We start from the raw sequence: 14898 nt of genomic DNA, 5'->3' as shown, positions 1-14898 counted from the left end.
GTTTTATGTCTTTATGTGTCACCTCACGCTATAACGTCACATTACTTTAATAGCTGTGAAAATTTCATAGGGGTTTATTTATGCAATTGAATTTGTTGACTGCTGCCTTTACAAATTCCAACTGATTAGGCATGTTTCGTTTCAACTCCTATTGATGTGGAGTAGATTGTAAAGTTTGAAATATTGAATGCCTTTAGAGTGGCATAAAAATGCTTACTGTCTACTTGGCACTTTTTCGCATATTGTGGAGTATCCGCCATAATGGTGTTATGACTTCCCTATTGCATTGTGCAGTGTGGTAGCTACTGTAAGGTTCTCATAAATCTGAGAGATCCTTAACTAAGCCTGCTATTCAAGGTCATCCATTTTCTTCTCTTATGTTGTTACAAAACCCACAAATTCTAATTAAAAGGCTCTGAGGTTCTTTTTAATGCAACATTCTTAACCTGTAGGCAATGCTACGATTCACATCTGAAGCACACATTATATAACACTGGTCATAGCAGGCAGCCTGTTCTTTCCTCAATAGGCTGATTTCTCTTTTTATGGGTTTTTGATCACTGACCTATATTTATTTTGCACTTTACGTTGACTTTGATACTACAGCAGAAAGTGCAAATAGGCTTTTAGAGCAGTAATGTACATTGCAGGGTACACTACGCTAAAAATTAAAGGACCAGTTAAGTTGGCCTAGAATATTTGAATAATAATAGGCAGGGAACTTCAAAACTACTGTTTACAACATAAAGTTGCACTGAAGACTGGTTGGTCTAAACTGAATTGTAGAGACTTGGTATGTGTGTCCTGAGATAAGCTATGTTGTACGCTTTCCATGTGCATCCAGCTCGCTTTACAAGTATCGAAGCTGAAATGTAGGTTGGCAACATTTTGTAAGCTTTATGTGAGTGTAGTAGATCTTATTCTTATTTTGGCCTGTCTCCAAGTAATGTTTTTAATGTTGTTTTGTCATTGGCATTGTACAAGCATTTTTCTATGAAGACTTTTACGATGAGCTCACATTATATGCATTATCTGTGCCAGGAATTTATATGTTTTGTTTGAGGCTTCTTATTGTCCAGTGCACTAGTAGCCTTTTTATTGTTACTATGTATATACATCAATACATATAAGCCAAAAAGCTTGGATTGCTTTCGCGTTTTGTTTTCTTGGCTTGCAAAATGTAGAAATTGGTATTTAATGTTTGCAGCGAGTGTCAGAGTGTTTGAAAGTTGAACTTACTGCGAAGCAGCTGAAAGTTTCGTTGAAATTGAAAGATCCCAACGTATGTTGTGAAATCGTTCTTGTCACACTGGATTAGCCGATGCAGTGGACAAAAGTATATGTATGCACGTTCAGTACACATCTGTAACAGGTAGGCTAATATTTCAATCATGTGCAAGGTGCGCGAGACGTTTGACGTTATGGGTCTACATTGCCGTGCCCTCGTCGCTTGCGACATAAACCTTACATTCATTTCTAAGGGTTTGTCGTGGGTTGCTGTTTAAGGTTTCCATGTATTGAGCACTGGCTAAACTCTTCATAGAATAGCCTCGGATAGAAAGACGGTGACAATGTATGAGAAAGCTTCTTTTTAACCATTTCTATCCTCTCTGCTGCCATGTTCTGATAAAGTAAAAGAGGTTGCTTTTACAACTACAGATCTCCTGATTACACGCCCAGTCTCTCCGTTTGACTTCTATTTTGAGTAGTCTGAAGATATTAAAACTGCAATAGAGTAGTGACAAGATATGGCAGTTGCAGTCACACGCTCAATCTCCATTCCCTGTTATCCAGGCCAGTGGCAAAATATTCATTATACTAGCGTGCATGTTTTAGTGTGAAACCGGTGTGTATACTGATCTTTATTCATGCTTTATTCATCTACATTGAAGTGTGTCAAGTCTCAAATAAATAGTTGGGCAGGCATATGCAGAAAAAGTGTAAAATATATTCTGGATTTGTCCATTGACAAGTTGTTCAGCTTAGTCATGGAAGGAAGAATTCTATTCCAATACTGTCTTTATTTGGTCTAGGTAATTTTTTTTCTAGAAAGCTATATCCAGCCAGTCAAGAACTATTTCTTAGAATGTGGGGTGCAATGAATCCCTTTAAGAAAGCAAAGAAAGTCTTGCTACAGTAGACTCTTGGCAAACGGAATTCTGTTGAACAGAACTGCTGCTTAAATGGAACAAGCGCTTCAGACAAGATTGGTTTCGTTCTTGCATTGTGCACTCCCTGTTCATCTCTCAGTAAAGGAAACTCCTGTTAAATGGGACATATTTTCATGGTCCTTTCAGGTTCTGTTTTAACTGATATGTGGGGTTTACTGTCCCAAAACGACCATACGATTATGAGAGATGCCAGGTTCCGTTTTAGTGAGAGTCCACTGTATAAGGATGTTGCACCTTTTTTTTTCTCTTCAAAATGAGGTTTCTCTCTTTCAGACAATGTTGTGACTGTATCCACTGTTAAACAAGTACAAAGAGTACCTTTGGTCCATGTTGTAAGAGCATGCAGATTTTTTTTGCACTGAATAGCATGCTCGCCATAGTGATTGAGTCAAAACCACAATGTCCAAAATCCTCGAGACACTTCTGTGTTGTTATGTTGCCAAATATTTTGTCTTGGTCTTTACAAACTGAGTATTGATGATGCTTTTAGGTGGCTCACATTATCTATATAAAAGTGGTGCTGCAAATCGTGCTGTGCTTCACTGCACCTGATTTATTGGTAAACAACAGAATAATGCATAACTTCATTTGTTGAGGTTACCAGCAACTGAGAAATTGAATACAAAATGTATTTTTGTGTATAAGGGTGTTGTCTTGTTGCCGTGTTGTAACTGTTACATTTCAAGTGGAAAACGGCCGACTCTGATGACAGGAGTGGCAGATTAGATATTTTATATCACAATCGATTGTGCATGCTACTTGACAGGAACTACTCAAATAGTTTGAATTACACTCTATTATCTGTTCCTTTGCTCATGTTCTTGTGGTAGTGCACCATGTCTGGACTTATCCACCCCCTAATGGCTGTAATTGTGCGCATGCTCGTTTTATTAGGAATGTGGTCATGGGCTCCAAATACAATAGTAGGAGCAATAAGGCATATTCCAGTATAGTGTCATTAGTTTTAGTTCTCTTAAAAGTGAGTGAGGGATACTTGCAGTGCGCAATAATGCATGGTGCTCAAATGGCATTGTGCACTGACAGAGCGCACAATCTTCCAGTCCTGCACTGAATGGTTGGGGACCCTGCTCTTCAGAAAGTCTTGTGAGACTTTCTTGCCGTCCTCTTGAAGGGTGCAAACATTTTGGTCTTCTTGACTAATAAAATGGTGCCTTTGAAACACCTGCCTTTGAAACACCTGCCTTTCGTGTTGTAACTTTTGACTTCATTAGAAACAAGTGCAAAGAGAAAATCAGGAGTAATAATAAGCAGAAAGTATGGCACTTATGTGCTTGTATTTCATTATATGTTAAGCTAGTTTGTTGTCTATACTGGGTTTACTGGCTAGCTTGGGCCAGGCTAATTGGAAAAGTATGACCAGTGGCATTTCGTTAGAGTTAGTTTCATGCATGTGATGAATGTTTGCTATTGAGAATGCTTCTTTAATAATCTGAAATTGATTGCTTAAAGGGGCCATGACACGATCACCCACCTATTTGTGGTTTTCAGCAGAGACTAGAAATAGAGGATCTATTATGCCTATAAAGATAAAAAAAGTGCACTGTAAAAGAGTATTTTAGTGGCCGCCATCTTGCCATGGCGCGTGTGATATCATGAGATACAAGGAGCAGATCCGTTGTCTCTAAATGAATTTTAACTACTGAAAATTATTCAATTTTGGTGCCAAGCTGGAGAAAGCCAAGTTATCTCGATTTCACGTGGAGCTGACCACGGGCCAATAGTGTTCACTGGAATACAGACGCTCTCACAGCTAGTTGCTTGTTACATCACTACTCGAAGGGGACCACGAAGCCCAGCTGTCAGGAGCCTGCATGATTATAAACATGTTAATTTTTAAATTAGGTGCTCAACTAAATGCCCTAAAATTTTGCCAGCTTGTTTGTGAATGTACAAAGATTAACCCATGCAGGACAGATTATGGACGAAATTGGGTTTCATGGCCCCTTTAAGAGAATAATTACTTGCATAGTTGTAGAAATGTTGATATAACATTCTCCATTGCATTCCGAAAGACTGTGAAAAATCGCAGCCTGCTACATCATTCCTAATTACTTGATATACGTTTCAAATTCAAGGGCCCAGGAATATGTGAAGTGAGCGGGCACCCATACACCCATATCTCTCTCTTGCAACAGCAGTATGATTGAGGGTGGTTTGTTTCAAACAGCTAGCTATGCTCAATGGATGGCTTGATCGGTGTGAAAAAAATAACAAGGTGATGGTGTCGTCATTGGCAGTTAATGCAGCCAAAATATACCATCACCCTATTTTTTTAAAGTGTTGATAGTTCCTGAGACACTTTTCAAACGCGCTGCTGTTGCATGCAAGGTGCATGAGTGGTTCACTGCATCAGCATGATATAAAAGCTCTATGAAAGGCCCTCCAGAAAAAAAAATGTTCATTTGCCTTTCCATATATTTCAATCTATGCAGAGAGCATGTTTGTGAGATGAGGCATGTTTAGTAGGCATTTGTATAATACAAATGTGTACAATGATTACAAGTAATAATGCATCACATATGTGCTTTTACTTTAGCTTTGTGCTGTTAAGTGTTTTTTTTTTTTTTTTTTTTTTATTGATTTAATTTCAGACAACCCGTGTACACAGTTTGCCTAGGGGATCGGCGTAAAGGCAAAGAAAGCCTGACAAAGCGCCAACCCCCTATGTACACACATACATAAACAGGTTATATATAGCAGTACAAAAATTGAGAAATTGAGATACATACAATATCAAAAAACATTTACAATTTTTTTTTTACATCAAGCCAGTATTAACAAAGAAATGAACAGCAATTATGAATTAGCACATAAAGAAATAATAAGAGACTATTTACGCACAACAAACAGGCAGACAAAAGCAAAAAAAAAAAAAAAAAATTCATAAAGTCACAGCAGCACATAAAAGTTACATAAAATAAAATGAATCGAAAGAGGTATGAGAATCTGTTTGAGTTTTTAGAAGGAATGTGTGTATCTTCTTTTTGAAAACATAAATGGAGGAACTTTGTTCAATTAATGCCATCACAGTGGGGTGTTCATTAAGAAAGTGGGGAATTTGGTAAGTTAGTTTTTGTGTACCGTAATTTGTACGAAGCGTGTCTTTCTTGAAACTAATATGTCGTAAATTATGACTGTGGTTACGCTCGTGATACTTCCTGAAAAATTCAATTCGATTAGATTTAACTTCACGATATATAATCATTGCTAATTTTTTATATCGGATATTATTAATGACTAGCAGTCTATGTTTTTCGAAAAAAGGGGCTGTGTGCGAACGAAAAGGTAGAAGTTCAATTAATCGCACAGCTCGTTTTTGTAATAGATATAAATTTTTGAGGTTAGTTTTTGTCGTCGTTCCCCAAATCAGAAGACAATAGTGAAGGTGCGAATGTATGGTTGCGTAATAAATCTGTCTTTTTAACCATACTGGTAATAGGCTGCGCAACGTGCATAGTATGCCAACTGCTCGAGAGATGTTTTTTCGCAAGTAATTTATATGCACAGACCAATCTAAATATTCGTGAAAAAAGACACCGAGAAATTTAAGAGACGCAACGCGTTCAATAGGCTGTCCCTGAAAGCTAATAATATTCTTACTAATGTATGTTTTGTTACGAGGTCTAAAAACAATAAATTTTGTTTTTTTAGCATTTAGATTTAACCTGTTGGCCCTAAGCCATGTAGATAAGTTTTGTAGCCAAATATTCGCTTTCAACATAAGGTCGTCAATATCTGGCCCAGAGAAGAATACATTCGTGTCATCGGCGTACAAAATAATGTCAGGTGTAAGAGGTATGTTAACTATATCATTTATGTACATAATAAACAAGAGTGGGCCAAGGATTGACCCTTGTGGCACGCCGCATGTAATTTTACCGAATTCAGATTTCGCATTACCAATATTGGTGTATTGCACACGGTTTTCTAGGTAACTTTTTACAATGTCTAGAGCTATACCTCTGACACCGTATCTGGATAGTTTGAGCAGTAAAACATCATGCTTAACGGAATCAAATGCTTTTTTAAAGTCAAGGAAAAGCCCTACCGTGAATAGTTTTTTTTCTATGTTGTCAACTATTTTATCTTTAATATCGAGTAATGCCATTTCTGTGGATTTTTTCTTTTGGAAACCATATTGATTTTTTACGATAATGTTTTTTTGCTGAAAAAAATTAGTAAGCCTGAAGTTTATAGCTTCTTCAATAACCTTGGAAAACATAGGTAAAACAGAGATTGGCCTATAGTTACAGTTGGCTCTAGTTGGCTCTGGTCTGTCTGTGCTTCATGAGCAGTACGTCCAGAAAGATGAATAGTATACAGATAACTTCATTAATCAGACTTATGTACTGTGTAAGTGGATGCAGCAGAGTGGACCAATTTAATTGGTTATATATGCTTTAGTAAAGTGTAAGTTATAGTTATGATAGGTTAAATACCCTAGTTAAAAACGGTAGTAATATGTGAACCTACCGGATGTCGTATATTATGTTTACACTCAACATTGATGAACTAGAAGGAAAGGTAAGGCTATCCCTTACAATTCACGTAGTCGAATATGCGGCATGCTTAATCAGGTCCAGGACCCCGACCACACACTTGTCTGCTCATTTAGAATTGACATTGGACAAAACAAGCCCAACTTCACGATTCACTCTAAGGGAACTCTGAAGTGCATGCAATTTAAAGAGGTGGACTCATTTTCTTTTTTTCTCGAGCAAGCTGCAAAAGAGGATGTGATTTGAAAAGATTGATGTTGAAGGTCTTGCTATATATTTAATGGGGGAGTATACCATTCTAGTTTTGTTTTATTTGTAAAATTCGGCGGAAGATTTTTATTGAAATTTTTATAACTTCGATTAGTGATTGCGCTTCTATGCATAGAGTGGAGAAACATTTAATACTGCAGCAACATAGTGCGACAATAACTGTTGGACTAGGCTTGTTAACAATGTTTTGGTGAAAGCAAGCTAACGAAAAGAAAATATAGTGGTAAACATTCCTCAGTTCTGCGCGGGATAAACGTGATGTGGAAATTTAAAGGAGAGTATAGCTTTTTGAAATAAATGTGTTCGACTTCTGGCATACCCTTTTTTAACTGCAACACTGTACTTTCAATGACCAAATTCCACCAGATGGAACGGGCTTCTTTTGGTACATATGTAGTGTTGAGAAGCGCACTTTACTCATTTATTGCTTTTAGTGAGGAGTGGATTGGTAGGTACCTACACGCACTTTGTGAGTTCAGTTTAAACCAGTTGGTAAAATGCATTGCTTTTATTTCTCACATTACACTGCCGTTATTTATTGTTACCAAATGTCGCAACTTCCACGAGCAAGGCTGTAAAAGATGGCCATTAGCATGCGCTGTCGTGACTCGCACACTCCTGTAAGAATGCAACCGCACTCTTTAATATACAATCATCCTTTCAGCCATAAAGTTAATATACAGACTCTCAGTATATGCATGGCATACACTCGTATCTGGATACACCAAAAGCGACGAGGGTCATGAAAAAGTTCATCGCATGAGTAACTGAACAGGTGTAAAACATTTTATGTATCGACAACATTTATCGACAAGATTTCACAACTCTTCGATATGCACAGTAATTCGTTATATGCGTATTCGATAGTATATATGATTGTATGGCCTAGCAGTTAACATCAGTTCTCGTATTGGAACGCCGCGACTGTCTTTGTCAAACCGTGCGACTTCGGTACGCAAGCACCTGTGAACGTGCAGAGAAAGTCGTTAGGACAGCAGTAGACCGGGTTTGAGCATTGGTAATAGCCCTGCGGACATACGCGAACGTTATTCCCTAAAAACCTAGCGGTGCAGAGTCCACCGACACACTCGGCGAGAATGGACGTTCTCGTAGCCCCTGCTGCCGCATCGTAGCTGCATCGTCCCGTAGCTGTCTGGCACGTACTGTGCTCAGGGCAGCAGTGCTTCCCATCAGCGCAGCACACGGCGTTTCGGAACGGGCAGCAGGTGTAGTTAGTGGCTTTCCGGTTCGGCGCCGTCATGCAGCACGTGTGGGCAGCGAGACAGACCACGTCGTCCGACAGACTGCACGGAACGTAGTCATTTTGTTGTTGCTCGTTCGCGTTGCTAATCGCCTGCGACCAGAGAGAATCGAGGTGTGCCGTTCGTTTTATCGACGGCTTGCAGGCGTCCGTCTCGTTGTCGCAGCGGTAGCGGGAGGGGCAGCAATGTTCCTGGTCCTCGCAGCAAACTGCGTTGGGAAGCGGGCAGCAGCTGTACTTGCCACTTCTCAGCTTGCAGCACGTGTCTCCTAATCGAAGCAAAGATTGAGAGGGAAAGTTCGTTAGCAGCAACTCGTTCAACATCGAACAAAAAAAAAATCGGGAATGCACGTCACGCATTAAAAATAAAATTACACCTATAGGGGTGTAAATTAAGTTTCTTGAGGAATCTACCAAACACGTATTTTTTTATTCACAATAAGGTGTTTTGCAGGAATGGTGAAATATCCGACACTGCACCCTATGGACACGTCTAATTTTCAAGGGTGTGTAACGTGTACATATGTATATACTTGCACCCATCGAACAAGATAAAGCTTCGCCTTCAAAGGGGTTCTAAACCACCCCTCGTGTTTGGTGAAAAAACACAGCTGAAAGCAGACGCGTATGCTGTGAAGAGCTCAGTCAAATCTTCTCAGTCTCCCTGCGACAACTGTCAGGAATTTCCCCTTTCTCGCGTGGTCCAGGATACCAGCCCTGCGAGCCTTTCTCGAGTTCGTGGCTCCAGCGGACCTCGACGCCTTGGCTTCGTCCCATCTGTCTGGACGGATAAGATACTCTCTTGTCGTCTACTCGCGTACACCTCCTCAATATCTTTTCTTTTTCTTTATTTCTATCAACTTTACTTCCGCCTTGGCGCTGAGCCGTGCCCTCGCGACGGAAGGCGGAAAATGGCGCCCTTTTATTTTATTCTTCTTTCTCGAATCTCTCTAGTGCTCTCTCAGCCAGATCTTGCAGTCATGCCAAGAAGAGTGCGCAAGGGTTCTTATGTGGACTTGTTAATTCTTGAACATCGAGGCAACACAGCGCACACGACGGGACGAAGAACACACAGGTCACATCGCTATCAGCTCGGAGAGTTCGCAAGTGGAGCGTGAACTTGCTGTACTTTCTCATCCCGAAGCCCCTACTCACGCTCTTCGGACCATAGGCATGCGCGTGTTTCCCCATGAGGGAGGACATGGTTTCATCGCAGCAGCCTTCCTTCCTCACGTATCCCCCCCCCCCCCCCCGGTTCGGCGAATTCGAAAAGTTAATGTGCTTCACAGCGGATGAAAAAATGAAAAAAAAAAGTGAAGCCTATGTCGTGCTTTATTACAATCACCTGCGTTCGGTGCCCGGCTTTCCTGAAGTATACCAAGGATTTATAAGCATTTCATGCAGACTGTCGCTTGCATGTATGTCTCAAAAATCTTTCGTTTTTGTATGTGCGTGCATGAATGTGCGTTATAGTTGTTGGAAAGCAACATCAGGTAGGGGCTTCGGTCACCATTACATATCGTCAAAAACCTGCGTTGCCTCAATAAACGAACCAACAGGTTTGACTAATTAAACATTAGGGGCAGATTTTGCATCTAGGTGAAAGGGAACACCCCCTCTTTCCATCGTTCGCACTCTCATGCTTTGGAGGGCTGTCATTCAGCAGATCGATTATACACAATTACAGATGGCCTTGATTTCAAAGATTTCTAGCCGGACTATACGGAACTAATTCGGGACACAGCTGTCCCTACAGGGACGGCGCCGGAGCGGACTCGATGTGCTGTGTGAAAAGTCGGGGCAGTCGCGCTAACAGTCTGCTAATAATAGTTCTATTTAATAAAGCTGTGATGGTGACATTAATCACATCATGGTTCTCAGAATAAAATGATTGATCTAAAAAGATTCATCGTCTTACTTTCATGTTCCTTTAAAATACAATTTAGCAGAAAGGTCGACAGAACAGGCAGACGTACCTCAGGTATATGCCTCCCGGCACACGCATTGTTCTCTTTATCTCTCTCTCTCTCTCTCTATCTTTCGCTTATCGATATGCTGGCGTAGTGACATTGCTTTAATTAGCGAACGACGATGTTCCATTGCCTGGAGATGATTTTCTGTCACAGCGCTACCCTCGTGATTTTCCTTATCGGGTGAGATTGCGAGCGTAATTTTGAGTGCGTTTAAATTGGCTAATAGTAAAACGAAGTTGTTTTTCTCGACCACGAGTAAGGAAAGGGCAGTATTTATGTTTTTAATTATAGAACTAATGTCTCGATAATAATATATCGTGTATACTTGCCACCAACGACGCAGAAACAAATCCAGAGAAATATCCGAAGTCTTATCTATGTCATCGTACACGCACCTTTGTACGGACCACATGTATAGGCTATCGTTCGATCACTATATGGAATGTTTTCATGTATTATAGTGATATAATAGAGTGATCTAGCAGACAGTGCGGTGCGTCATTGGATCGATAAGCATCTGATGCCCAAATTATATATGTCGTTAATACGTCGAATCGGCACCGAAGGGCAAGAACAGCGCCTACTGGTCACACAGGTGGTCGAACTGTGTGTCTTTAGTTTGTGGGTTGAAATAAAAGCTACTACTACTACTCATTAATATGATGCTGATAGAAAGGTTAATACAGGATCTTTACACCGCTTCAGTGAAATAAATTGAATTAATTGTTATTCGAGTTGTCCTCCCAGCTGTAACAGCAGCACTTTGCACAGAAACACTGACAACATAAGCGGAAGTATATTGAAAACTTACATAAGGTTATTGATATGTGGCGTTTAACGTCCCAAAGTCAACAAATACGATTATGAGAGACGGCGTAGTGGAGGGCTCCGCAAATTTTGACCACCTGGGGTTCTTCAACGTGCACCCAAATCTGAGAACGCGGGCTTACAGCATTTTCGCTTTCATCGAAAATGCGGGCGCTGCAGCCGGGATTCGATCCCGCGACCTGCGGGTCCGCAGCAGAGTTTAGCCACTAGACCACCGTGGCGGGGCGGGAAATTGCATAAGGAAACACACAGAAAAGTAAAAGTGTACGTACGATATTGATTATTCCTATACAACGCTAAAATACAACTTTGTTAGGAAAGTATAATGTTAAAGACGTATCATTGTTGTAAACGCAAATTATTAAGCACAAATAAAAATCAATATGCACAAGACTTAACGCAAAAAAAAAAAGCTTTGGAAGAAGTAGTTTTTTCCGCTTATTTCCCGCGTTATTATGTTTTTGCTTTGTTTTGTAACTTGTTATTACTTCTATATATATGATGCCATTCAAGAGTGTCGTAATCTGGTATAGTGCAGCGTTTGTGAACCTTGGTTTGTCATGATCTCGCTATTCATAGATGCACTATGTCTGAGTGCATTGCAAGCTGGGTGAAAAGTAAGCGTTCCGAGAGGCGACCGCATGATATTCAAGGTATGTATGTGTAATATTACTAACGGCTTTATATATTTTATCTAAAAAACGTATTGTGATTGCAAGTTAGCTTGCGTTGTGCTTTCCCAGACCAATAGACAGTATAATGAAGATATGATTGCACGAAAGTATGTTTGTTCCTTAAACCATCATACCAACGAATTTCTGACTTTGTGTATACATGCTACCAATTTAAACTGACATCCTTGAAATCGATTGTTTTAGCTGTAGAACACAAACAGCGTCACCTTAATATCCTAGATTTGGGTGCACGTGAAAGAACCTCGGGTGGTCGAACTTTCCGGAGCCCTCCACTATACGGCATCTCTCATATTCATATATGGTGGTTTTGTTACGTTAAACTCCACATATCAACCGTAATATCCTTCACATAAAAAACAGCGCCAATAACGAGGGACAAGAAAAGGAAGAGACAGACAGCGGCACTTAATACTTAATAGCTACTTAATATCCTTGTTATAAAAATCCCTAATAACCTTGCCTATAGATAACAATATCGGGTATACGTGTTCAAGCGTGCATTGCACAGGGACATGTTATGAGGTTATGAGTTGCTATACGGTGCTGCACATAATGCACGTGTACCTGCGTCACACTGTGATCCATCTGGGCAGGTCTTCTGGCTGGCGACGAGCCCCACGAAGAGTGCGAAGGCGAAAATTGCGATCGGCATTTCCTCAGATGGCAATGGCGAAAGGAAAAGCACGCCTATCCTGCAAGGGTCAGCTCTTTATATCGCGGTGCAGTCCCGTGCCCACAAGAGCTTGGATATCGGACCTGATACCAGGCATTAGAGGCTTTGTTTCGTCGATCGGTCCAGAAGGCATGCGCCAGATAGACACTTCTGAACAAGCCTAATGAAGGCGATAACAGCGAAAATAGCAACGATATATCCTTCACGTGCCTGTGGCGAAATATATGGCGGCCAAGTAACACGCTGTATATATAGACACTTTCAGTGGAGAGTGGAGGCGCCTCATTTCTGGACATGTAACCGCGCGTTTTCACGAACCCTACAACTGTGGCATCGCAACGCATAAACTTAGCGCATACCACATCCACGCAAACGGCAGTGATGTGCTGGGAAGGGGGGGAGGTTAAATGAAAAGAAAAGAAAAGTGAGCCCCATAGCTGTCTCTCAAGGGGAGGACACCTCAACAGTAGCTCACGAGGGATGGGGGTAGAGAAGGGATTAAAAGGACATCATTAAAAGGTAAAGAGATAGAGCACGAAGAACGAGAGAGTGAGGCGCAGGGACAGCGAACGATGGAAGTAAGGAGAAGACAGGAAAGATGGACACGGTTGCATGCGCATCACACTAATGCTTCAGGCATGCGTAGATTTCAAGGTATGCGTCGGTCTGTCATTCACAACGAGGAGAAGGGCGGCGCGTTCGTTGTGTCAGCTTAGAGCGCACGTCTTGGACACAGCATGGCAGCTGTGGGTGAGGAAAACTAGGACATTTTGAGAGAGGTAATGCCTGACGTGTAAACGGCGTCTTAAGTGCTTTTGACGCACTATTGTTGCATTCTCTCGCATGCATGTGCACGCGACTAATGTCATGTTACAAGGGCTGACGCATGTTGACGGCACTGCCTCGGCCTTATGATTTTTGGGGGGCATGTGTATTTACCACAGCCCAGAAGGTATTGTGGCGGCGCCTGGGAGCCATCCTTGAAAAAAGCGTGTATATCCTGAAACTAACTTAGGACAATAGCAGAATGTTCTAGTTTTGCAGTAGGAGTCGCCAGTCCAAGTGGTGAGTTGTCGTTGTCGCCATCGTGTCTTCATTTAGGTTCAAGTTCGATAAGTTTCGATAAAGTTCCCCGCCGTACGTTCTAAGTTCGAGGAGTGAAAAAAAAAAACGAAAAAAAACAGCTTATCTGAATGTCTTCTCCGGTGTAGTGTTTTTATCTTTGCAATTGAAGCACGTTGATATCGACAATATTGCCGCACATGCCTCTTTCTTTCTATATGTCTTACGTCACCGGGCGTTCGCACGTGTTGATTAAGCATTAAAGAAAACTGGACTAGAACGACTGAAAGTAATGTAGATTTTTTAGGATGATCTGCTATAGCCTTGGGCACTCAAACGCGAACAGCGTAGTTCATTCTCGAACAAACACGGCCAAGTAATAATGTTCGAATGTTTGCTGCCGCGCGTATAATTGTCGACGCGCCTTGCCGCTGATCAGTTTTTTCGACGACCGATGCTCCGTGCGCCGCTATCAGTGTACAGCTTGCATTGCTTGCTGTACTTTCAGCAGGCCCCCGAAACTCAGCACTAGTTTTGTTTTTAAGAAACACGCACACTCATGGCGGTTGGCAGGCATCCTAAAACCAGGTTGAACGGAGTGAAGTTGACGTGAGTGTTTGTGTTTACTGGCTTTCACAAGCTTTTCCGAATAAAAACAATACGATACTCTGCAAAGATCTTCTCTTTTGTTTATATGTGTTTTCTTATTCCATATATTATGACTTTTAAATCTGGCGAAGCGTGGGAAGTGATTGATTTGAGTTCGTAGCGCTTGCCTCCGCTCCTTCTGAACCCTCGCTCAGCGATATTAGAAGTTAGATCGCGCTCAATTATCTTGCTCGGTTGGCGTGCCAAGTACTGGTAAGATAAAGACAGCAAGCTGTGGCGGACAAAGAACGAAAGCCGCAGTCAGCATACGCCGAACAAGGCAACCATGCATTCGCCGAAGATGGCGTAATCGGGCAACACACGTTTTCCGTGTCTTTGCGGTGAGCTAACCCGGGGATTACTTGTTCCGCAAAGGTTCGTCAGCGTTTCCTAAAGATAACGGGTGAGCACAATAATTTGGGCCCATTATTTGAGCCGGTATTGATTTTGCCCGAGTAAACCCAGTTCTTCACAAGCCTGACTGGACTGACATAAGCAGGGTGTCGCTTGATTATTTGGTGAAGACGGCAGCCTAGACCCTGCGAGGAAAATGCGTTTATTGAAAGGCTTGAATTCGAGTTGGCTCGGCTACATAGTGTTAGCTTCTTTTACTTTTGGCGTGTTGTTCAAATGATGTCAAGTAATTTTAGGCTGCTCCCTGCTCATGAAACAGCTGTAACCACAGCTTGGAAGTTTGTCAGTCTATACCTGTAATAGTTTCATTCAAATAGACGTGGTGGACTAAATACTTCTAAATATTATTACAGAAAATGTCCTTAGAGCCAATGTTTTGACAA

At 41.3% G+C, this 14898-nt stretch overlaps 1 protein-coding gene across 1 annotated transcript; it reads right to left on the bottom strand.

Moving 5' to 3' along the window:
- Positions 1-7454: 7454 nt before the first annotated feature.
- On the bottom strand, positions 7455-12437 carry LOC142805149 (progranulin-like). The gene is made up of 2 exons (XM_075891161.1): positions 12283-12437; positions 7455-8491 (listed from the first exon to the last, which is right to left on the bottom strand). The coding sequence occupies exons 1-2, from the start codon at positions 12368-12370 to the stop codon at positions 7860-7862; spliced, it is 720 nt and encodes a 239-aa protein (XP_075747276.1). The 5' UTR covers positions 12371-12437; the 3' UTR covers positions 7455-7859.
- Between the last annotated feature and the right edge of the window lie 2461 nt (positions 12438-14898).

The sequence above is a fragment of the Rhipicephalus microplus genome, chromosome 1 (assembly GCF_043290135.1).
Source record: "Rhipicephalus microplus isolate Deutch F79 chromosome 1, USDA_Rmic, whole genome shotgun sequence".
Classification (NCBI taxonomy): domain Eukaryota; kingdom Metazoa; phylum Arthropoda; class Arachnida; order Ixodida; family Ixodidae; genus Rhipicephalus; species Rhipicephalus microplus.
Note: the sequence above shows the minus strand (reverse complement) of the source record. Positions and strands in the feature narration are given on the sequence as shown.